The 23,117-nt window shown below is 42.6% G+C and overlaps 2 protein-coding genes across 5 annotated transcripts in view; both read left to right on the top strand.

Moving 5' to 3' along the window:
• The first annotated feature begins 297 nt into the window (after positions 1-297).
• On the top strand, positions 298-23,117 carry PLCXD2 (phosphatidylinositol specific phospholipase C X domain containing 2). The gene is made up of 4 exons (XM_033005230.2): positions 298-463; positions 13,145-13,605; positions 14,432-14,673; positions 17,457-23,117. Exons 1-4 carry the CDS (start codon positions 310-312, stop codon positions 17,617-17,619), a joined length of 1,020 nt encoding a protein of 339 aa, XP_032861121.2. The 5' UTR covers positions 298-309; the 3' UTR covers positions 17,620-23,117.
• Positions 20,498-23,117, top strand: part of PHLDB2 (pleckstrin homology like domain family B member 2) — a 128,147-nt gene continuing 125,527 nt past the window's right edge. For 3 of the 4 annotated variants that reach the window (XM_033005299.2, XM_033005300.2, XM_033005298.2), the window contains exon 1: positions 20,498-20,576. The gene's annotated coding sequence lies outside the window, so the exon portion shown is untranslated. The remainder of the gene's footprint in view (positions 20,577-23,117) is intronic. The other variant, XM_042788283.1, reaches the window with a different exon arrangement.

Raw genomic sequence — 23,117 nt, 5'->3', positions numbered from 1 at the left:
CGCGGAAGGGAAGACGAGCGACGGTGACGGCCCCCCCTGGCGTGGCGGGCACGGCGGGCCGCGGGCTCCCACGCACCCAGCGCCGCACCCCCCCGCGCACAGGCCGCGGCACCCACCGGGGCGGGGGGCGGGGCCGAGTGGCAGCGGGGCGGGGCGAACAGCCGGCAGCCAATTGGCGGCCGCCGGAGCGCTGTGACGCGGCCGCACCTGTTACATAAGGGGGGGGGGCGGGGAGGAGAGGGGCCTGACCGCCGCCCCGCTCCGCCCGGCCCGGCCCGGCCCGGCCCGGCGCGGAGCCCCAGGGCGGGGATGGGGCCGCCGGCCGGAAGGGAGGGAGGTGGCGGCGGCCGGCGGCGGCGGCGGCGGCGGCGCGGGGGTGCCGCGGCAGAGGGCAACGCGGACTGGATGGGCTCGCTGCCGGCGGCGCTGCGCTCCTACCCGCTCTCCAACCTGGCCATCCCGGGTAGGGCGGCGGGGCGGGCCGGGGAGGGGGTCGCGGGGCTGCCGGGCCCGGGCCCGGGGGGGGGGCTGGCGCTCAGGGGGCGGCGGCCCGTCCCCGCCTTAGCGCCGCGGTGCCGGGGGCTCGGGCGGGCGGTGGGGCGCGTGGGGGGGGCCCTTGTTCGGAGCCCGGTTTGGGGTGTGAAGCCGCTGCCTGCGAGCGAGGGGCGAACGGGAGCCCCGGCCGCGGCGGGAGGGGACGGAGCGTTTTAATCTGCCGTAGCGACAGCTGCGAGTCTGCGGGCCGCTGAACCTGCTGCTTGGCTTCGTCGGCTTTGGAGAAGACAGCAGTGACCTCTGGAGGCCCTCTTGAGGGCTTCTCGGGTGGTTCTGAGCAAGGCTGGAAGCAGGTAGGGAGAAAGGTTTGTGGACGGTGACCCGAACAACTGGGGGTTCGTCGAATGGAAGTGTCGTTTTATAGCGAAACCTGCACGTGGCTTGTGAGAGGGTAAAAGAGTACAGCACGGTTGTGAAATGTCCCAGTGTACGGTGTTACAACTGAAGACGCTAAAACACTGTAGTTACTTTAAAATGTCTTTCCCCTTTCCATCTGAACTTAAAGCGACTAACTCCTAAATGTGCACGGAGCTTCCAGTTTAAGAAATTGTCAAGGATAATTGTTACCGGTTCTGGTTTATGGATAGATAAACTGACAGATAAGGAAGACAACAGGTGACCCTAAACTTACTTAGGAATAGGCTGACTTGCCATCTGTAAATGTCAAAAAATAACCTGGTGTTGCTTGCAGATGTCAATAGGGAAGACTTTTGGGGTGACTACTGTAGCAGCTCGTTCTGATACTGGATGTTAGACTCTGGTCACTAGTGGTACAAGCTTGATTTTCATGGCAGTGCCATAGCTTGTCAAAACCTTTTGGGTGGGTATTACATATGCAGAGGCGCTTCCCTAGAAACAGGGTAACGAGCTTTTTTGTGCCAGCAGAGATGACCAAAGGACATTGGAAGCACGTAGAGAAGGGACTACACACCTCCTGTGGGGTACCACAGCACTCACTGCTGCATTCACTGAAGTAGAACAGTTGAAATGCTGTTTTAATCAAAAGTAACACCCTTTCTTACCCTGACAGTAGCAAAAACATTTTATGTAACCCTGTTCATTCAAACAGGAAAGAGGGACAGAAAGGAAGTTCGGTGTTCGTATAAAATTCAAGTGGCTGGTATTTTTTGAAAATGCTTGTGGTGCATGTTTATTTGTGGTCAAAGTTGGTGTATTTTCCCACGCCTTTCCTGCATGTCCCTCATGCAACCTGCCAGCAGGGAAGAGATGTTTCAGGTAGGCATTTTGGGAATGTTATCTTTTTTAGTATTTTAGTCCCATGATTATTTTGCTGAAGGGGATTTTTGGTGTTGTGCTTGACAAAGCAACTTTTTTGGGAGCCAAGGTGGTGTTACTGGTAGTGTGCAAGGAAAGGATTGTACAAATCAGGTTGCAGTTGAGGGATCTATTTACAGATGCTAAATAGCAACAAAGGCCAATGCTGTCTTCAAAAGAGAGATGAAGAGTAGACATCAGCTCAAATGAGAAGAGTTTTTGTCTGTGCTTAATACCTGTGTGTGCGTATGACAGGTGCAGCCTGCTTTTGTCCACTGCTGGATGCACTAGTTTTCTCCGCTGGAGCGATGGACTCAACTGGTTTTGTTGCTTTGGTTTGCTTTTTTGGTTTGGTTTCCCCTCCCTCTTCCCAGTCACTCTTTGTATGTAGGAGCAGAGATGTAACTATAGGAGTTGAAACCTTAAAACTTGTTTTAAGCTGAAATAAAGTCAGCATTCAAAACCATGAAACTGTTGTTTGGTTTTGTTTGTTTTTTTACCTTGTTGCACTTCGGAGAATTGCAGCGTTTAAAGAATAAAAGATTCTACTTTTTTTAAAAAAGGACAAAACGTGGGTGTAATGGGGCTATTTATAGCGAACTAATTGATAGCATACACAGAAGAGAAACTGCTTAAAGTCAATTTATTGTATGATATTGTAAGTGGGAAAGTGTTACCTTTCTTATATGAAGTTAAGGACGCCTGCACGGAGTTCTGCTTTTTTATTTCTTGCAAACAGTTCTGCTTTTTGAGCTGCTTGTTTTCACTGGCTTTAAAAAAAAGGCAGTTATGACGTTTGGGGGGTCCTTTTTCTATGATTCCCTGAGCTATTCAATGTGGTGTGAAAACTGATACCTGAGGGCAGGGAAAGTCATTCTCTGCTCAATCCTTAGAACCAACTGGTAGCAAATGATGCTGAAGGTGGGTATTTCATGAAGTATACCAGTATGGGGTTTACATTCTGATTTAATTCTGTGCTCAAAATGGAGTGGGACTTTGAAAAATTTAGGATCATCTTCCAGAGCTTGGATGCAGGCAGTTCCTGAGTTTGTCCTTTTCTGTTGTTTCTATTGAAAAAAATCTAGACAAAATGTTAAAGGAGTTTAGTTGTGTCCAAGGAAAAGATGAGGTTTCCCGTGCCATGTCATGAGAAGGGTTCTTTTGCAATGAGGAATTACTGAATATCAGGTAACTAAAATGGTATTCACTTACACAGATAGGATATAGTCAACAAAATTAACCACTTTGATCAAGTGGTGACTTTCTGTGAAACTCTAGAGGGTTTTCTCTTGGTTGTACTCCTGACTAATCCTCTTTGGATGTGGGTTTAAAAATTAACTCTAAAACATTTTGATTGTGAATGTGATCCTTGGCAGGGTATTATATCGTATAGTATTTGTTTAATCTCAAGCAAGATTACTTTAAACAATTTCATGAAATCATGTGCAACTGTGACACTACTTTCCTTGGCCATCTCCTGTTAGTTTTCTTATTTCCCCCCTGAGAAATGGAACACATGAAAAAGCTGCAATGCTCTCACTGATCTGCTTTTGAAGTAAATTAGCTATTTAAAGAATTTGCTGGAGAAGCCTAACCTGTTTCTTGTCTGTACTTGCACACTGGTAATTCATAGCACAGTGGCATGTCCAATTTGTACTGTTTCATTTTAACTACTCTACCTTTCTAAGTAGTTTTCACAGTATCATAATTAACTAGGTGCTAGAGTCTTAGAAATCTCGCTGCTCGTGAAGATACAGCACCGCTTTCCAGTTTCATCAAGCTTTTGCATAAATTGTATTAGGACAGGTGAAACACTTTTTCTGTCTTAAGATCCACTTTTTGAGATCATGATAAGCTTGTGCCTGTTACTTTGAGATAGCAAAGCAATCTAGCAGACGTTTGCTGCCAACCATCAGTGTTTGGTTATTGAGGGTTTTATTAGTCTAGCCCCCAAGGTGCTGGATGAATGTGATGAGCAGAAGAGTAAGCAGTTTTCCTTTGGGTCTTGGTAATAATGCATTTACTTAATTCTGTCTGAGTTATTCCATCTTTGAATAATTAGGAGCCATGATGTAACAGGTAGGTATACTTACAATTTTTGATTAAACTATCCCTAGACTTGTCCCCTCTTCTGGTCAGGATAGTCAGCTGTGAGTTCTTCCCCAGTGCTGATTTTCTTTCCTTGTCTTCTAGAGGAAATTTATGATGACCTTAGTAGGGATCTACTGCTTCTTGCAGGAGCACCCAGAATAGTTACAGGTGCCCTTTCATAATGCAAGTAAGCCAGTCAAATGCTGCTTCTGTTGCCTGCCTTCCTTCCGCTATTCGTACAAGTACCTATAAGTGTGTTCAGCAAGCTAACCTGATGGAAAGCTTTTCTGTGTTGGTGATGATGTTTTAGAAGGGTTTGGGGGTTTTTTTGAGAAGTGGTACCTGCCAGGAAAACGTCTTGAAACCAACTGTTTGTGGGATTGGGCAAACCCCTGGGTGGGTGTCGTGAGGGAACATGAAGGTTAACCTGATGTGTCATGGTGTTGCAGATGTAGGCAAGAAAGAACAACAGGTTGAGTGGCTGTATTTAGAGAACATGGACAATTATATTTTCTTTCATAGATCTTTGGTGAAACACCTGCTATTAGTAAAAAGTAAGCTTAGTTGGGGAACAATTAATCTGAATCTGAACCAAGTTCAGTTTGGAGTCACTTGAGAGCTGAAAAATAGAAAATGCAGGAAAAGTGGTTTATTTCAGCACTTTGAAATGTGATATTAAAAAAAAAGCTTACACCAATGCTTTTGTCTTAGAGTGTAAGATTTCTTTTTTTTTTCATCTTGAAATATAAATGTTTCTGTATTGTAGGTCAAACTTTGTACCTATTTGAAACACTGAAGGAAATTTCTGCCACCAAAAATCAATTTTTCAGCTACTGGTACACCTGGAGCTGAGTGTCACACTAGGCAGGGTGCTCCATTGATGTGGAACGTGCGGGCAGAGCAACCCGCCTCTCCGGGGAGAGGTAGGGCAGCTCTCTAGCCATGGCCTGGGACCGTGCCCAGAGCCTTTTCCATCGCCTTCTGGTGATCCCAGCTGGTGTGTGAGCTCTTCCCCCCGAAAGCTTGTGGAAGGGTGACCAGGATCTTATCTCTAAGCCGTGCAGAGCAGTTGGAACGTGGAGCCGTTCCTGCCTGCATCGGGTTGAGCGATTGGTGGAGAGTTGCCAGCGGGAGGCTGGGTTGTAGGTAGCTAGAGCTGATGGAAAAGATGAGTTTTACAGTTCCAGAAGCATTTTCTTTTTAACGGAGAAAATCATATTGGCTTGAATATGGCTAAAATAAGACCATGTTGGAGAGCTGAAGTAGTTGTTAATGCCTTTGGCTTGTCTGTTTGCTAATCTCTGAGGAGACATGTGTCCCTGGCCCTCTAAAATGGTAAATCTGTTTTATGTTCCAAACTATGGCACTAGTCAAGCTGCTCAATTCCCTCCTATGACACATGCACTCTTTTTAATTAACTTTCTAACTGACTCGTAATTGCGTAACTTTCCATAGTTTGTTCATGGTAGTGTCAGTATGACTGTGGCCAAAACTTCCAGTAGTAAGAGGAAGAGCCCTACCAGCCAAGGCCATAGCTAAGTCTGAAGGTGGGGGGGGGGACACGGGACTACAGAGCGTGGAGGGGAGGGTTTCCTGAGATGACAGGCGGCAGTGGGTGACGGTGCGGTGCCATAGTGTGACTGCTGGGTGCTTGCTGTGCTGGTGTGTCAGGCCTGGGGGCAACCCCTGGGGCTGGTGGGGCCCTGGGCATCTCCTGTGAGTCTCCCCACGCGCCGGCTCTGGCCAGCTCTGCTGTCCCGACAGGGCAACAGGTCACCAAAAGCCCTGGGGGCTGCTTGCCTTGTAGTTGGCCAAGCAGAACTGAAATGGTTCTTAAAAGAAGCAGCCCTGTCTAATTAAGAAATGGCTACTAGGATCTTATTAGATTTGATTTGTCTTCTCTTTGCCTGTGTGACCCTGAGGCGAGCTGCTGAACTTGCTAATGCTGGTGGTTTTTTTTCTGTCTTTGTTCATGGGCTGGTGTGTACCATGGACATGGCTCCTGAGGGGAGAAGCGCTGGCAAGCTTGAGACTACATCCTCCTTCCAAACAGTACTCCTTTGGAGTCCTAATTAAAAGGATCATTGAATCAACTAAACTGACCATCTGTTGGATTAAAGCTCGAAGGGAAAAAATGGTTAATGTTCTGATTCACTAAGCTTTATTTTCATCACAATTTAGTTGGCATCTACCAATCGATGAGGTAATACCCATTAGAAGAAAACATCTGCATAAGTGTGATGATGTTGGATATGTTTTGTAAATACAGAATTTTCAGGATGGACTTCTCCTGAAAGGACAGGTTATTTTATTACCTTAGTTGATTACTTCATTGTAGCAACAAATCGCAACTCTTGTTAGAGAGGGGCTGTTAAACTCTCTGCACTGCTATACTGATGGGAATATCCAATGGAAATTGTTCTGCTATTCCCAGGTAACAAACTACTCCCTTTATACATCTTTATGTGAGGGACTGGTGTGGCAGATAGTGAAATAACTGTACTGGGTCTATGTGGACTTCCACTGAAAAGCCAGCCTCAAATCTTAGGGTTTCACCTTTTCAAAGGACCACTGTCATTTATTTAGCCAAAACTGACTTGTTCTGGGAATGCCACAAAGTTTTCTTAAGACAGCATGCAAGGATCTTAACTTTTTCCTTGAGGAAAAACTTTTTTTCCTTTTCAGATTAAAATCTGAGTGCCCTAGAGAGTGACTGCACCACCTGGTAAATGTGTGCAGAATATGCTGAAGTTTTATTTCAAACAGAAAACCTATCATAATATTGATGTAAATGGTTGGTGCTTCAGTGTTGTGTGAAAGTTCCAGTTTGCCTGCTCTTCCAGAAGAGATGTAAAAAGAAGGAAAAGTACTGTGTAGTGAAAAAAATAAAAAATTTCCCTAGAGCCTTCTCAAAAGAGAATGAGCCCTTCATCCACAATTCTGAGTGGTCAAAACAGAGGAATATAGGAGACTAAACTGAAGGCTTTTTCAGAGCAGGTGGATCCATTCATGCATTGAAATGGTAGAGAAGTACTGCCACTTTCTGCTTTCCCAATGTGGACACCTGAGGTTGCTGTCAAATAGAAAGTCATTGACAAGTCACAAAAAACTTTAATGGCGATAACTCCAACCAGTGCCAAACGGATTTCTTCTGGCTGAAAAGAAAAGCAAACTACCATGTGGTAATTCTATCCAAGACAGTTTTAAGTTCCTTTCTCCATTTCTTTTTGTACCCCTTTTATTCCCCCCTACTCCATCTCCAAACTCTGAAAGAGGCAGTGGGGGAAATCAGGGTAATTCTTTGACAGAGAGAAGAAGTCTTCATAAGAGGATTTGGTCTGTACTAGGATTTGTCCTCCCTAATGAGACTGCATTAAGAATACCTAAAGGATTCCTTCAAGGATTCTATTAAAATAAATATTTGTCTTTATAATTTTAGATAATTATCAATAGGATGTTTGTTATCCCTGCCTCTCCTCTTTTTGCTGGGAAAGTTGATATGAACTATTCAATTTGCTTTTCATTAGTGAAGAGCTTTTAAGATGTTAATCTTTTGATTAGAAAATCTGGATTGTTAATGACCTGAATCCTGAGGACTTCTGGGCTTTGAGAGGCACTTACGTTCATCCCGTTTTTCCCTCAGTTCTGGCACACACAAGACATTTGGTTTAGAAGGACATCTGTGGGACAGCCTTAACTTGCTAGCACTTGCATCCTGTGTTTTTGGAACTTGATGATTGTGCTTCTAGATGTCTTGGCTATGTAATGCTTGCTATGTTATGTCATGTGTGGTGTTTTGTAATATATGGGGAATGTACTTTGTCTAGTGAGCAAAGCTTACTCTAAGGAGTTTGGCATCACTACAGCTAGGGTGATTCTTTGTCCATAAATGACACTTTAATGCTTTTAGTGGCTTGGTACAGTATGTTGACCTTGTTTCTTACAAACGTTTAACATATCACACAAGAGGCTTTCGTGCATTTTTTTCATCCTGTTAATATTCCACTAATGTGAAGATGAAACCAAATCATTCTGATCTAGTTAAACTTATTGACTGTGTACTCTCCTGCCCTTCTGCTTTAATTTATTTTTCAGAAAGTGTCTTTAACTGCTGCTCTGACTAGTCCATGGCCTTGAAACCAGGGAGGCCAGCAGTATGCTGGTAGACATGCTCATATCAAAAAAACCTCCAAGTTCTTGTCATCTTTTCAAATAATTAGCAGTGCACAAGTGTGTTCTATGTTAGAAGATCTCTTCATTTTGCATGCCATGTAGTTACCTTTCTAACATCTCTTGAAGGTAAGTTTACAAGCTCGCAAGAGGACACCGGGGCTGGTGAGATGATGCTTATTCCTATCCTTGTGCTGCAACTGTATATGCAGAAAGTACTGATGTGGAAACAAAAGATAATACAAAGTGATACAGCTATTAATTGTTGAAATTCAAGGCTTAATAACATTCTGTTGATGAGTGTCATTTGTTTGAGCTACACCATGGGTTAATTTGACTATCTGTGACTAAGTAGCATGACAAATAGACACCCTGGAAAGATAGACTTCGCTGCAGATGTGATGATAAAAGGCTGCTTTCTAACAATTAGCACAAAGGATTCAACAAAAAAGTCATCCTGAACACTGAAATACAATCTATTTAACATACAAATTGAATTGAGAAGTCAACTGTTTAACATACAATTAACTCAAGGAAATTAGTGTAAGGAGAATAGAAAGAGGTTTAAAGATAGGAATAAAAATTAATCCACAATTGCACTTATTGGGATAAAATTAAGAGGGCTATTCATCACTTTAACAATCTGGTGTCTGGAAGATACCTCTTTAATACTACTCTAACCATATCACAGCCTTTGATAGTTAAATATCTGGGCATTTGATGGCATGTGACTGCTTTCCTTGAAGCTTCCAGTCTTTGTCAGATGAAATAAATCAAAATAGAGCAGCCATTGTCTGTTACTCTGTAAGAGCTGCCAGCTGATTAGCAGTCCCCTATTTTTTTTTTTCTTTGAATGTGCAGACTCTTTCATGCTTAAATTTAATGCTTGCTGCTTCATGCCATGCATCTTCAGCCTGTTGGCAGCAACTGGCAAATCATCATCTGTTTATTTCCTGTGCTTCCCTTGGTTTTGGGAAGGGCTGAGCCCCAGATGAGTGCCATGTCACTGGAGCAGCTCAGTAAGGTTTGCAATCTAAATGCTAATCCGTCCTCTTGTACAGCGACTCAAGTGTGCTGCATGTGCAGGAACATGCCCTTGAGGCGGCTCAGCCTGGGATTCTGGCCTCTGTTCCCCGAAGGACAATAAAGACAAAGTTTCTTGGCTTTTCTGTGCCTTTTGATTTCTCAGTCTGTAGGATGGAAGTTATAAATACCTAGGTTCATTAGTTCCTTTGTTCACAATCGATATGTTTAAGGAATGGATTTATTGAACCAGTGTAGGGTGTTATGTGTGTTTAAGATTTCAGGTATCATCTGAAATGTCTTGCTGACAAGACTTCTTGAGGGTTTTTTGTTTCCTGAGAAAAGCAGCCAGTATAATTTGGAGATGCATGCCATTTGGGTGGTGGGGAACACAGACCACAAAGGGATTTCTTACACATGGAAAAGCCTTTTCTGTGTGTGTTGCTATGGGAGTTTTGTGATGCTTGCTCTGTTCAGGAACTGCCAGCCCTGTTTCTGTTGCTGTACAATCTGGTCTGCCCTGTGCTTCTGGTGTAGGCTCTGGCTTTAGCCTTTTAAATTGTACAGAGTTGGGTTGGTTTAAGTTATGCTTTTTTAGAAAGAATTGTGTTGTATCAGCAACCAGCCAGGCTTCTGCTGTAGCTACAGAATGGCTAGGCCTTTCATGAAGTTTAGGGGTAGAGTGAAGGAGAGCAGGCGATTATTTTGACAACATGATGTGATCAGCTTAGTGTGTAGCTTAACATCACAGCTAAGCTATATTAAAAGCCAGTGGCTGAGCTGGTAACATAACACAGTGATCTTAAATTAAAGAAGGGCCTGGTGGCTGACGTGGATCCTCACCTAACTCTTACCCCTCGGCCCAACAAGTATCCAGTGCTGTTGCTTCAAGTTTTCAGTTTCCTTTTTCCTCTTACCAGAGTAAAAATGTTCTTGGTCCAGGTTTGGCCTAGATATTTCTCACATTTAGTGGCTGACCACCTGTTAAATGACCTCTGAATCTAATTGAACTTCTGCTGTGTCTTTCCGGTCTCAATATTGATGATGTTCCCCTGTCCTTCCTAGGAGGTGGTCTTCTAATAACCATAAAGAGGAAAGCTTGTTTCTTGCTCCCATTCACGTTCTCCTTAATTATATCTAGGTATACATGCTGACTTCATCGTAAATGAAAAGCTCAATTTCCTAGGCTTTTAAGCAGAGCCACAGGGCAGGAGGTTTAAGGATCTTCTCTAACTATAGAAACATGTCACATATAGTTTGGTTTCTCAAATAGCAGCTGCCCTGTTAAGGAGTACAGTTCTTAAAGTACGTGTTGAAAAAGTTGCAATGTGCTTGTGGCTTGTTTTCTTCTTGCTTTCTAGAGCTATAAATAGAATTTGGTTTGTGATAGTGCAAGGAGAAATTTATTCTTTGTATCCTTAATGTGCCTTGTATGTGGCAGTCTGCAAAGTAAAGGCTTTTGTAACTATAAAGTATGTGATCAGACTTAGGAAAACAAGCTGTTTCTTGGCTTGGATTTGCTTCGACAACAGAGTTGACAACGGTGTATTTGATGCCAGACGAAATTGTCATTCCTTCATAAGTCAGATTTATGAGTGACACTGTCTGAGGGAGCATAATGGTGGGAGTGACTTCTGTAGACAGCTCTCTAGAGGCTGCAGCACAGTCTTGGTTAAAATGAAAAGAAAATATTTCTTACGGACTTATTGTAGCGTGTTAAACAATTTTCTAGTGACCTAAATAGAGGAAGAAGTTAATAGAATTGGGAGCTTAAACCCAAACACCCACCCACACAAATAAAAACAAAATCCCCTCTGACTTCTTTGTGCCAAGTGACTTATTCAGAGGCAGAAGACAAGCTCCTTGCAATTGAAGTCTCCTTTCCAAATATTGTACAAGCTTGAAAGGCTCGTCCTGCTGTACAGGGAGGTGTATAGAACTCAAACATCTGCTTGCAGTATGAGACAGGCCTTACATAGCTTCTTCTGAAATGTCTTCACTAGACGTTTGATCCTGTATTTTATTTGGGGTTACACATTTGGAGGTGGGAAAAAAATCTAGGTATCATCCAAAACTGACAATTACTTTTTGATGTAGTTTACTGTGACAGATACTAAATAGTTTCATAAGCTGACGTCTTTTGAAAACAGCTTTTTTGTTACTTGCCACTTTTTTCTAGAAGACTGATTGGAAAGCTACCCAAGAGGCATGTTTTTACAAAAACAGTGAAGAATTCATGAAGAGTTGATGAGAATTTGGCTTTAGTGTACGTTTTTAAAGCCTGTAAACTAATGTTGATGGTTCCTTTTCAGTACTTTTGAACTAGCTGAAATTCATGGAGCAAGAGTGTGTTTAAGGTTGCTGTGAACTGATGTTTGGTTTGCACACAGTCTGTACCTGCATCTGGATTAAAAAATCCCGACAAGATAATCCAGTTGAGATCATAATCTTGTTTCTAACTCTGATCTTGCATCACAGGAAATTCATCAGTCTTTAAGTGAGCACTGGTACACAAATAAAAGGTTTGGGTAAAGGAGGCTCTGAATGCCTCAAATGTTGCCTTAAAATTGGAAAAGAAAAATTAAGATATTTTTTAAAACTGAGTTGCAGCCTGAGATAGAGGAGGAAATTCTAGAGAAATATAGTCCCAGAAGCAGGGACGAGAATGCTGGGGCATGCAGGAAGGGAAAATGCAGATGCTGGCAGGGTCACTGTGCCCCCTAAGCTGCTGGAAAAAAAGCTGCCGGTGGTGATAGGGGACGAAGATGGTTTCCCTGTACTTCAGCAAGGTGGGTGTGCAGGAAGCAGGTGGAGTTTGGTTCAGTGGGGAATCTCTCATCTTCTGTCCTGAAGAAAAAAGGGAGGCAGGGCTGTTAGAGCTCCTGTGGTGTTTTTCCTGGCTGCGGCTCCACAGGGAATTCATGCCTGGAGCGGTTGCAGCTTCTTGGCCAGGATGCCAGTGCCTGGTGTAAATGATTAGAAAACACTTGTCAACCTCAGTCTATGGTACAATAGCTTCTGCACATCTTTGCTTTATGCTGTCCTGGTACAGCACAAACTGAGATACACTGCCCTACTACTCTTTGTTCTGTTATTGACTTGGCCCAGCTAGGGATCTTTAATGGACTCTGAAGCTGTTACTTTGAAGGAGTTTTATTATTTCTCAGGTTTGTTTCCCATTACTACTGAATTTTCAGTTGGAGGTTTTTTCTAGTAAGCACAAATTTTATACTGGAGATGCAGTTTCTCTGCCAAGGTACAGGTTGTATTACAAAAGCTTTGTCAGGCTTGCGTAATTTTGGCGGCGACTGGCAATTTTGATTGTTGGTTGTCTTTTTACATGAATTATATTTACCATATCTGTGGTTACTCAGGCACTGCCAGACAAGACACATTCATGAACTTGTTGAATGTGACCTTGGTATTGAACCACACAGTAACAGGTGTATTCAGTTGTTTCATCTCCGAGTTCAGCCAGTCATTGCCTGCCATTCAAACTAATCATTTACTTACTATCTTGGGGATAAAGTGAGATGTGCTATTAAGGCACATGCAGGTACAGGTCCCTTTGTCTATTGTGTGAATAACGAGATCAGTTCCAAGAACTTTGTATCAGGTCATGATTTGATTTATCAGGTAGAATGAAATTGAAGCCTCAGATTCTTTGGATGAAGATGGGGTCTAGTCTCAAATCAGTGATGTGCCAGGCTCTGAGAAAGCTTTGGAGGTAGATTGATAGTTTGTAAATGAAGCAAGGTTAGAAGGAAGTTTACCACTGATGTTTATCTTATGGTCATGATTTGAGCTCACACAAGAAAACAGTTCAAACCAAGAACCTTAAGCATAGCTCTTGATGTATGGTTAGGGAAAATTAAGGCGGAGAGGATAGTCTGAAAGACTCACACATGAGCATAACTCTTCTGCGACCCTGCCATGTGTGTAGGACTTCTCAATTTAGAGGGCACGTGGGCATGTGTGTTTTGGGGGAGTCAGTTTCCTAAAATTAAATATTCTTGACTTTTGTTCCTAGGGTCACATGATTCTTTCAGCTACTGGGTTGATGAGAAATCTCCTGTGGGACCGGACCAAACCACAGCCATCAAACGTTTGGCCAGAATTTCCTTGGTTAAAAAAATCATGAAGAAATGGTCAGTAACTCAGAATTTGACTTTCAAAGAGCAGTTGGAAGGTGGGATCCGCTACTTTGATCTTCGTGTATCTTCCAAACCTGAGGAAATGGGACAAGAGATTTACTTCATACACGGCTTGTTTGGCATCAAAGTATGGGATGGGCTGAAGGAGATTAACACTTTCCTTGAGCAGCACCCCAAGGAAGTAATCTTCTTGGATTTCAATCACTTCTATGCCATGGATGACAGACATCACTTCTTCCTGATCAACAGGATCCGCTCAGCCTTTGGATCCAAACTTTGTTCCATTCAATGTGTAGAATATGTAACATTACAGTACATGTGGGAGAAAAAATACCAGGTAGGGAAAGGATGTGTAATGTTTTTCAAACCTGAAAGGTTAAGATTTAATTAGAGGCTCAGTATGGCTCCCACTCAGAGGTCTTGGCCTGAGTGCACTGCTGACAGCCAGTTTAAAGCCCACTAGGGCCTCCTTTATGTAGCGTGCACGTTTCCCTCCATTTACATGCAGTTGTGTAGCCCTCCATCCATGGTGTGGCTAGACTCTGTCCTGCTCCCAAGCATGTTCCTTAAATAATGAAGAGAATGATAGTATCCTCAGGGCCTTGTGCTCCTTACAAATGGTTTTCTTCTCTGGAAGGGCATGTTGTGCTGACTTGTGGTGGTGAGGATTTGATAAACTGTTGTCTTTTTGACCAGTGTGAAGCATGTAAGCTTTAACGTGACAAAGGTATCTACAGCTGGTGGTATGCTTTATCCACTTAATAGGAGTTACGCAGAAGGCCATAAGGCAGGTGAAATCCTTAGCTTCAGGTACAGATGCTAGTGTTCTCTGACAGTACTGTGAAATGCTCTTAAACTGAATGCTTTGAATAACATTTCAGTATGCTGCTGGCAACTTCTTCATTTTGAACTGATGACCCTTAAAACCTGAAGCAATCCTGTCCTCATAGCTCACCAAAGTGATCTTCATCTCTTTTGTTGGCAGTAGTGCAACAAATTTACTGACGATCATGATTCACGAGCAGCTTCTTTTTGCTTGGGCCTCTTTTAACTGCTGTGTTAGCTGCAGTACTGCATAAGCATAAACTAATGCAACATCCTGTTTAAAGATAAATAACATAACTGTGGATTTTTGTTTTTTTCCTTTTTCTTTGTTCTGTTAGGTTCTCATATTCTACCACTACCCTTTGTATCAGGAATACCCTTTCCTGTGGCCGGGGAATAAAATACCAGCACCATGGGCTAATACAACCAACGTGCACAAACTGTTACAGTTCCTGGAGACCACTCTTGAGGAACGAAGTCGTTATGGGACTTTTCATGTTTCTCAAGCAATTCTTACACCTCGAGTGAATACTATTGCACGGCATCTAACTCGTGGTCTGAAGAACACGCTTGTCCGTAGGTAAGACTTGTCTTCATTTCTCAGCTCTTTACTTACCACGTTTCATGTTGAAGGAGGCACTGAGTAAGCAAGAAATTAAGAAATCTTTGCTTAGAAGTAAGATGATGAAAGCATGCAGTTTTGCTTCATTATTGTTGCTCGTGAGAGATTTGCAGTCATTAAAAACAAAGTAACAGGGTGTATATGTAAGTATAATTGTGCTTCCTGATAATTGGAGCTCTTTGAATGTGATGTGATTTTGTAAAATGTGGGCTGGACCTGTTGTTTCAAACCAGTAATTCATCTCAAATTGGCTGAACTTGAATTTAGTGGGGAAAAAACCCTTGTGCTGTAGAGGAAAATTGCATATTTGTGGGCTTGGTTTTGCATTTGTCTGTACAAGTCTGACTTGGTAGTTTCAGTAATGGCCGAAGATGTATGACATGGGGTGGTATTTCATCTTGGGTTTTTTACCAAAACGTAGATTAACAATTTGACTTCTTTTATACTACTGACTGTTGTAAAATTAATTTGCCTGCGAGTAAGATCATTAGAAGAGGGGTTCTCTTTGAGTAGTGCAGAGTGCCAGTGACTTTCTTAATAGTGTCAGCAAGGTGACCAGGATAGGATCCATGTGACTTTGTTTTATGGCGTTATCCCCTTGTAGCCTGTTTGCTAAAAATTGCTAGAACTGTAACAGTCCAGTGGGATCTGGTCTCCTGGCTCCCTGTTTACTGTTGCCTGTTCTGATGTCACTAACAGTTTATCTTGCCATTATGATATTAAGTTTTAAATTATACCTTGTATAGGTGGTCACCACTGGTTGAATTTGATGGACAACTGAGCTTAATATTAAGCAGAGACATGTGTGTTTATCTTCAGCAGTCAGTTCATGTTCCCTTTGGGAGAATTACTGGTCACTTTAATAGTAATTAGTGTTACTATTTTGAAGCTAAAGTCGATATAACATTTTTATTTTTTTTTTTAGAAATGTTTTTTTAGAAATCCTTTCTAAAAAGAGCAAGTGTTGTTCTTTTTCAGTCACAAAAGCGGTTGATAAAAGCACAGAAATTCCAGGTGAAGTATAAGTCATGGAGTTTTAAGTCTCCTTCCTGTTTACAGACATTAATATAGCAAAAGAAAATGAAAACTAAATGATGCTTGCCACAATAGATTGAGGTCCCTGCTCTGGCTTGCTCTTTGCCCACACCTGTGCGGTCAGCAGTGGACACTAGATGGTGCTCAGGTGCTTTAAGACTGGTGTTTGATGTCAGATTGCACAAACATAAATACATACGGTTGGTGGGGATACCTAACACAAAGTGCAGATGTAACTTACGTCTGCATACCATATATTAAATGTACTGTTGTCTCGTGTTTAAAGGAAATATTTTACTGAATTTCTAGTTTTGAACTAGTGAAGAAATTATCTAATTTCATGGGATAGGCAAGCAGTTTTGTTTCAAGTGACTCCTGGCAGAGGGCTGGACTATAAGTCACTGGTAGGCTGGAAGCCTGCCCTCGCTCGGTCCTTCTCCCTCAGCCCCATCATTGCCACTTGTTTGAAAGTAAACCGAAAATTTAAAACAGATGCCACTGTTTGCTAAAGCATGATTGCTTGTATACATTTATACTTGGTATCTGATTTGTATGTGTAAATCTGTCTTTGCAGTTCTGTGTTGACATCTACTTTTTCATATAGAAATTTTTCCCTGAATACAAATATTTAAGTGTTCTTGAGCTCTTGCTAAAGGAGATATGTGCAACATTCACACTTACCTGGTTGAAGTCTAGTTTGTCCCCTGACAGAGTCAGTAATTATGCCTTTACTCAGGTTCTCTCTTTTCTTGGTTCTTGAAAAGAATTTCTTTTTGGAGCAAGCTCTGTGGGGTGCCTTTAGGTTTTCTGTTTGGTTGTTGGGTTGGTTTTTATTTTATTTTCCCATCCTGTTACCTAATTTGCTTGCCTACTATCTTCTCATAGAATTTTGTATGCATATTATGGCACTCAATAATTCTAATATATTTAGTCATTTGTCTCTAACTGTGCTGAAAACCTTGGGGTTTGCATGTTGTTAGAGCGCAAAAGAGCCTGTGCAACCTCCTGACTTGTACTCTGTCCAAGAAATGACTGAAACTTCTCCCTTCTGTAGAATTTTGAACTTCATTTAACTCAATTCCTGGCACACCTCATCTTTCTCTGGTTACAGTGATGTCTGGTGGGATGCTCAACCCTTACAGAACTGAGGGCTTGATTCTGGGTTTGTTTCCCTGATCCTGTTGCTCTGGGCAGGTCTGGAGGCTGAAAGGAGTTGGATAGGAATGTGGTGTGCTGCCCCACAAACTTCTTTCTTGCCAACCCTGAGGCAGAGGTGGGCAGGGGAACATCTGAGGCCCTGTATTGCCTTCACTTGTGCTACACTGAAGTCTGCTGTGAAATTAAGCTTTTGGTTCAGCATGCCCTTGAGCAAAACCAAACCAGGTTGGAAGAAGTTGCAGTGCAACATTAAATGAAGAAGCACAGTCCACTCGGTGAATACAGAGATCACGAAAAGTTATTTTGTATGTGTGGTAGTTTGGATTTTATATGTGTGGTAGATTGACCGATACTTCTATTTGATAGCTAATGACCACATGCTATGTTAATCACTTTTCTTATCAGGCTAGTTGCATTTTGGGTGACAGTCGGGACGTGATCACAAATGTGAGAACACAATTTGCAAGCAGCATGTTGTACTTAAAGTACTATGTGTATATCGAAGAGTCTCTTAAAATGTTTAATTTCCTTTATTTCTTTTTGTTTAGGAACCTGCCCATGATTTTAAATTGGGTGAAAGCACAGAAGCCGGGCATCAGGGGTGTGAACATAATCACATCAGACTTTGTGGAGCTAGTTGACTTTGCTGCTACAGTGATTGCGTTAAACGACCTCCTTTTAGAAGAGGATGAATCTGCAGCTGCGTGCTGATTGCTGTGTCCCACTTGTGCTCCTCAGTGGACACATCTTCGAGCTGTGCTAGATCTCTTATTTATTAAGTGAAACCTACTGTAATCTCTGATTATTTCAAAAAAGTTTTCTAGCGGAACGGTGGCTAAGCATCACAGAGGCAGGCCCCTTCTCCCAGCGGTGCGTGGATGGGAGCGGCGCGGAGCGTGCCGCTGCGCGTCTGTCCACGGCTGCACGTCTGGCCGAGTTCAGCCCCCCTCTGCCACGGCCCAGGGCGCTGCCCACCCGCCGCCAGGCACCCGACCCCCCCACCCCTGCCCGGTGTCGGGGTGCCCGGGCCCGCTGCGCGCACCCCGCCTGCTTCCCGACACCAGGCCCCAAACCCGGGGCCGCCGCCGACCCCGCGGCCGGCCGACCCGGCGTTGTTCTCGGGGCTCCTGGGGCGTAGCTGGGCTCAGCTGGAGGCTGCTGCTGTAGTCCTTACGCTGCTTTAGACACTACCTCCGACTCACTTGAAGAAACAATATTGCCGTTGTTCAGGGGGAAGCTGTTACACTGTGGTGAATATCCAAGTGTCCATTGCGCCTGACGGGTGAGGGCTTGGCATGCTCCGCCTCTGGACTCCAAACTGTTCTTCTGGACCTCTTGATTTTAATACTTTAATACATTTATTGCGGCCATGTTTAAGTGTGTTTCTTTTGGCATTAATTTGGAGAACATTTCAGTCTTCAAATTATGAGGATCATAATTCTCAAGCCTGAATTCCTGTTGTGAGACATTTTAGAAACCACAGTGCAACCTTTTTTCTTTTGCTTGCTGGGCGCTTGTCTTTTTCCATCCCTTGAGTTTTCTTTGGGCTAAGTCTCTCACCCAGGCAGCCTTTCTCTGAAAGGAGGTGGGCTAAGTGGGAGTTTGCTTGGTATTCAAAGATAGAACTGGAGCTGACAAGGAATGCTCAAAACCCAAATATTGAATCTCTGATTTGCAATGTGAAAGTGAATTCTGAAATCAGACCCAAAAGTTGTTCTTGTAGTCAGAGGGCCACAGCTATGGGGGAGAAGTTTCCCCAGCCTGCACCCACTAGTGACAAAGCAAACAATAGTCACACAAGCCCAGGCAGGCATCAGTGTTGCTTCTTTCTGTGGTCGTACTCATTTTTGCGTTGATTCACAAAAAAATGTGACCATGTGTGTTTGAGCCAATGCAGTCACATGCTGGTACTTACCAGCACTTCAATGACTAGATGATAGCAGTCCTACTATCTTATCTTGGGTTAAAAAAAAAAAAAAAACAAAAAACACAAAAGCGACTGATTTGCAGATACTTCCCTGCTTGGTCATCTTCCTAAAGCAATTGTGGGTGCATGAATTATTCAGTGTTTATGAATTTGTATTAATCTCCAAGCTATTTATAATAGAATGGATTGTCTTTACAGATATTTTATTCAAAAGAAAAGTATATCTTCAGATTTATTATTTATTTTATGTACCCTGTGTCTGCCATCACGGTTTGACAACCCAGAAAAAAATCCAAAACATCTTTACTTGCTTGTCACAAACTTTGAACTCAGGACAAGTTTAAATGTTTGCAAACCTTCCATGTGAACCTTGGCCGAGTTCTGAGCAGGCTATAATCTGATTTATCTGTTGGTTGCATGTTTTTCATTAGAGTTCCTTGAATTTTTTTTTAACTGAATCCTTTTTCTAAGGGAGTTGGGGACAGGGGGTGCCTGTCTCTCAAGTTATCTTTCTCCTTTTCTCTTGTGTTTCAGTGATGGGGGCAGGTCGTGAAAATCAGTTTTGGGGGATTAAAGCTCAAATTTCTGGTTTAAAACTTCTTTTGAAAATCTCAGCAGAAGGTTTTTATTATTTTTGGTATTTTTTTTTCTGTTTATGAAACTGTTGGAACTGAATTTGAACAGCACTATTTTGTTTTCAGAGTTATTCAAAATACCTGGATTTTTCCTTAGCTGAATTTTGTGTCAACCTACTTTTCTCATGGCCTCAACTGAAATTCCATGATAGTTTTAAATGTATGTGTTTGGTTTCAGGGGTCTTTTAGCTGCAAATTGTCTTAGAGCTCAGAACTTGGAAAAACTTGGTTTGAATGCTGGTGAGGCAGAAATATGTTTGCAAGATTTCCTTGGAGGACAAGAGGAGAAGTGAATATGATGTTTGCGTGTGACCCCTAATATATTTTTGTACTGTATATATCTACCTCAAAAGAGATTTATCAGGTGTAACCAGTATTTATATTGTGAATGAAGAGTAATGACTGTTGTTAGTCCCTCTGTTGTATTTATTTGAATAGAGATGTGATGGTTGTAACTCAGGGCTTTAGCTAGATATTTTTAAGGACAAACTCAGAAGTTTCTCTTAATATATTTGCTGTTAGCTCTTGCCTCTTGAAATAGGACAAAGGCATGCAAGGTGTTAAGAGTGTTAGCAGAGGGAGAAGAAATGGAAAATAGCTTTAGGATTAATGATGAAGTATGTGTGGGGAGGAACCACTTCTGTGAGTTTGGCCTGTCTGAAGAGACTCGTGTGTCATTGCAGAGCAGAGCTTGGTGTTACGCCCCTCTGGGAGGAACCTGACAGTCTCAACAGTGAGCTGAGCAATTGGCAGATAGAGTTGCCTGCAACAGGATATCTCCTGTGGATACTGTGGGCGACATTAGTGATGACATTGAGAATTGGTTTTAGGGAACCTAAAAGCTACCTGTGGTAATAGGCTGGTCTCTCTGGCGTAGCACTATAACATACCTAGATTTGTTCCCCTGCACTTTGCAAAACGCAGCTCATCTGGACTTGGACTTCGGGCTGCAGACTCTATTTTCCAGCATTATAAAAAGGAAAAGGTGAGCTGAGCAGGACGGGAGAATCACGGAAGCCGGGCAGTAGTCTGCATCCAGTGCCTGAATGGGAGGTGTGGCAGCGTTCAGCCAGGGTTCAGGCAGCAGCGTGGAGCAGGTCTGGCAGGTGAGTGACAGTGGCTGCAGCTTGTACCAAGAACCTCGGCTAAGAGTGTGGCCTCTGAGTGGGCTGCAGCTGGTACAGCATGGAGCAGCTAACAGCCCACAAGGTTGAGTGCGTACGAGCTCGAAGGGAAGAGAGATTGGCATGAATGCAGGAGAAGGCTGGGCATTCCTTGCTTTTGGTGTAGACCTGCACCTGTTGAATACATTGATTGTCTTGCTTCTATCTTCCCCAAGCAGTCGGGTTCACTTTTAAACAGATTGAAAACTGCCCCAGAAGAACTGCTCTGAGGACTTGGCCATTCTGTAGGTGGTGGGAGAGGAAAAGCCAGGAAACTAGTAGCTGCTTGAGGCAAAGTACTTGAATTCCGTATTCTTGAATAATTACTTGTATGGTTAGTTATTACAGATATTATAAATACAGGTCTATTACTTAGACATTGTTTTATGGCTGTCGTTTCTTGTCCTAATGTGCAATCACTGAATGTTGAGTGTTCTGGTGGTGTGCACACTCCCCTGGCACTGATCGCTGCCACGTGCAATTCAAGGGCATACCTGAGGCACAGGAGACCTCTATATATATCCCTGGTGGGAAGCAGCAAGGAGGAGTCTGTTAGGAAGCATATATGAGTTTGTAGAATCTTACTGTGTGCTTATAGGTGAAAATAAAGAGGAATTATTGCTCAATTTTGCAGACTGACAATCTCTTGGCTCCTTATTTATGAATCTGCTGTACTAATACATTTAACAGCTGTGGAGCTGGGAGTTGTAATATTGGGGGGGGGGGTTTTGAGAACAAAAGACAGATTGCTGCTGTCCAATTTTATCTCAAGAACTGAAGGGATACTGACTTGCATGTGCTTTGCTGTGATAGAGAGGATCCTGCTGGAGACAGTCCTGGCAAGGCAAGCTTGAGGAGTGCTGTGGTCAGTGAGAGATGTCAGACTGGGAGGCTTCAGAGCAGAAATGCTGACTGCAAAAAGGCCCCTGTTCTGGCAATCAGAGTCTTTGGAGAAGGAATAATGGGAAAATGGTATCTTTGCTCCTAACACATTCCGTCTTCTGCTGTGTTGGTACTGAGTTAATATGTTGGAGCTTAGAAAGCATCTGTGCAGTAAAGGTGAAGAAGCACTTTTGAACAGGGATTTTGGCTCAAACAGAAGTAGGGCATCTGCCAAGATGCTTATCTATTGTGCTCATCTGGCTAAGCCTTTGGAAATATTTTCTTTGCTTACCTGTCTCAGGTGTCAGAGTTCATTGCTGTATCATCTAGCAGATCAGGGTTTGGGACTTACAGATGAACAGAGAGCACAGCCGTTTTGATTTAAAATTGTGTTACCCATGGCAGTCTGAGAGAGCATGTGAGACTTGAGATTTACTTGAATATGCAATATTTAATGCAAACTCCATATGCAGTTTTAGTAAGGCTTTCATCTAGACTTGAGCATATTGTTACCCATCCCTAATAAGCAAATTCTTTGGTCAGAGGTTCACTGTTTAGGACAAAACTTCAGGCAAATTTTCAGTGGCTGTTTAAGCACAGAGAAATTGTGTAATGTGAGGAACAGAACTGACCCACAACTTCAAAATTCAAGTTAGGTCAGGATGTAGTACTTTCAGCAGTGGAAAAGAAGTTTTTTGGTTTAGGTTTGTTTTTCTTTTTACTTTTCTGTCTGACATTCTTATTCCAGCTTTGGTTTATCACTGAACAGATGGGTGGAAGAGCCAGAACGTATGCTGAAGAGCAAATAAATTTTATACTAAGAACATGTATGTTGGGCTAACTGTGGTAAGACTGTAGTGATTGACTTAGTCGTACCTTTCAATGGTAATCCTATTGGCTGTTTGGTTTAGGTGGTTAAATCAGTCTTGTTTGTATTTAAAAAGTGAGTCTCACTGATTCAATACGTCTATCTTGTTGAAGAAATATGTGTACTTCTGTAAATGTATTTGTTTCTCTACCAGACTTGTCAAGTAAATAAACTTTATTATTAATTGTAGGGAGTAGAATACAAATGTCAGCTTTAGAACTGTTTGCTGAATCTAATTATATTTTATATTCCTGAATATTTGTGTATTGTGTTGCTCATTGAAACGGTATTTCTCGTACCCTTTGTTAGACCTGTGGTAACTTCTGTGTCTCGCTTAAATTGAACTGCAATATATTCTTAATTCTGAAAAAATAATTGATCAGTACATCCTATATAAAAATAATTTGATGGTTCTTTTGATTTCTGTAAATGTCAGATGTATTTTGCAGTTGAATTTTTTAATTTGTGCTATTTATACTGTGGAAGGGGGTAGAGGGAGCCAGGTGAAGAGGAGTTAACAATTCTCAATTTATATTTTGTGCAGTTTCTCTTCTTTCTCTTGGCAGTTTGTGCTTTACCCATCTGTCCAATTCAGTTTTGTGAAACCAGGATGCCTCATTTGAACTGCAGATAAACTTGAGCTGACATCTGTTTCTTTCTGCTTTACTCTGCGTCTATATCATTGGGGTTTTTAATCCTGAAAATAAAATAAAGTACAACTTGAGTTAATCATC

Source organism: Tyto alba, unplaced genomic scaffold (assembly GCF_018691265.1).
Source record: "Tyto alba isolate M040663 unplaced genomic scaffold, T.alba_DEE_v4.0 Super-Scaffold_14, whole genome shotgun sequence".
NCBI lineage: Eukaryota > Metazoa > Chordata > Aves > Strigiformes > Tytonidae > Tyto > Tyto alba.
This window is presented reverse-complemented; position numbering and strand designations above follow the sequence as displayed.

Excerpts from the sequence above, each read along its gene's own strand:
- PLCXD2 (XM_033005230.2), top strand. The coding sequence starts at position 310 with ATGGGGCCGCCGGCCGGAAGGGAGGGAGGTGGCGGCGGCCGGCGGCGG. Across the intron at positions 464-13,144 it reads CTCCAACCTGGCCATCCCGG|GGTCACATGATTCTTTCAGC; the intron begins GTAGGGCGGCGG and ends TTTTGTTCCTAG. Across the intron at positions 13,606-14,431 it reads TGTGGGAGAAAAAATACCAG|GTTCTCATATTCTACCACTA; the intron begins GTAGGGAAAGGA and ends TTGTTCTGTTAG.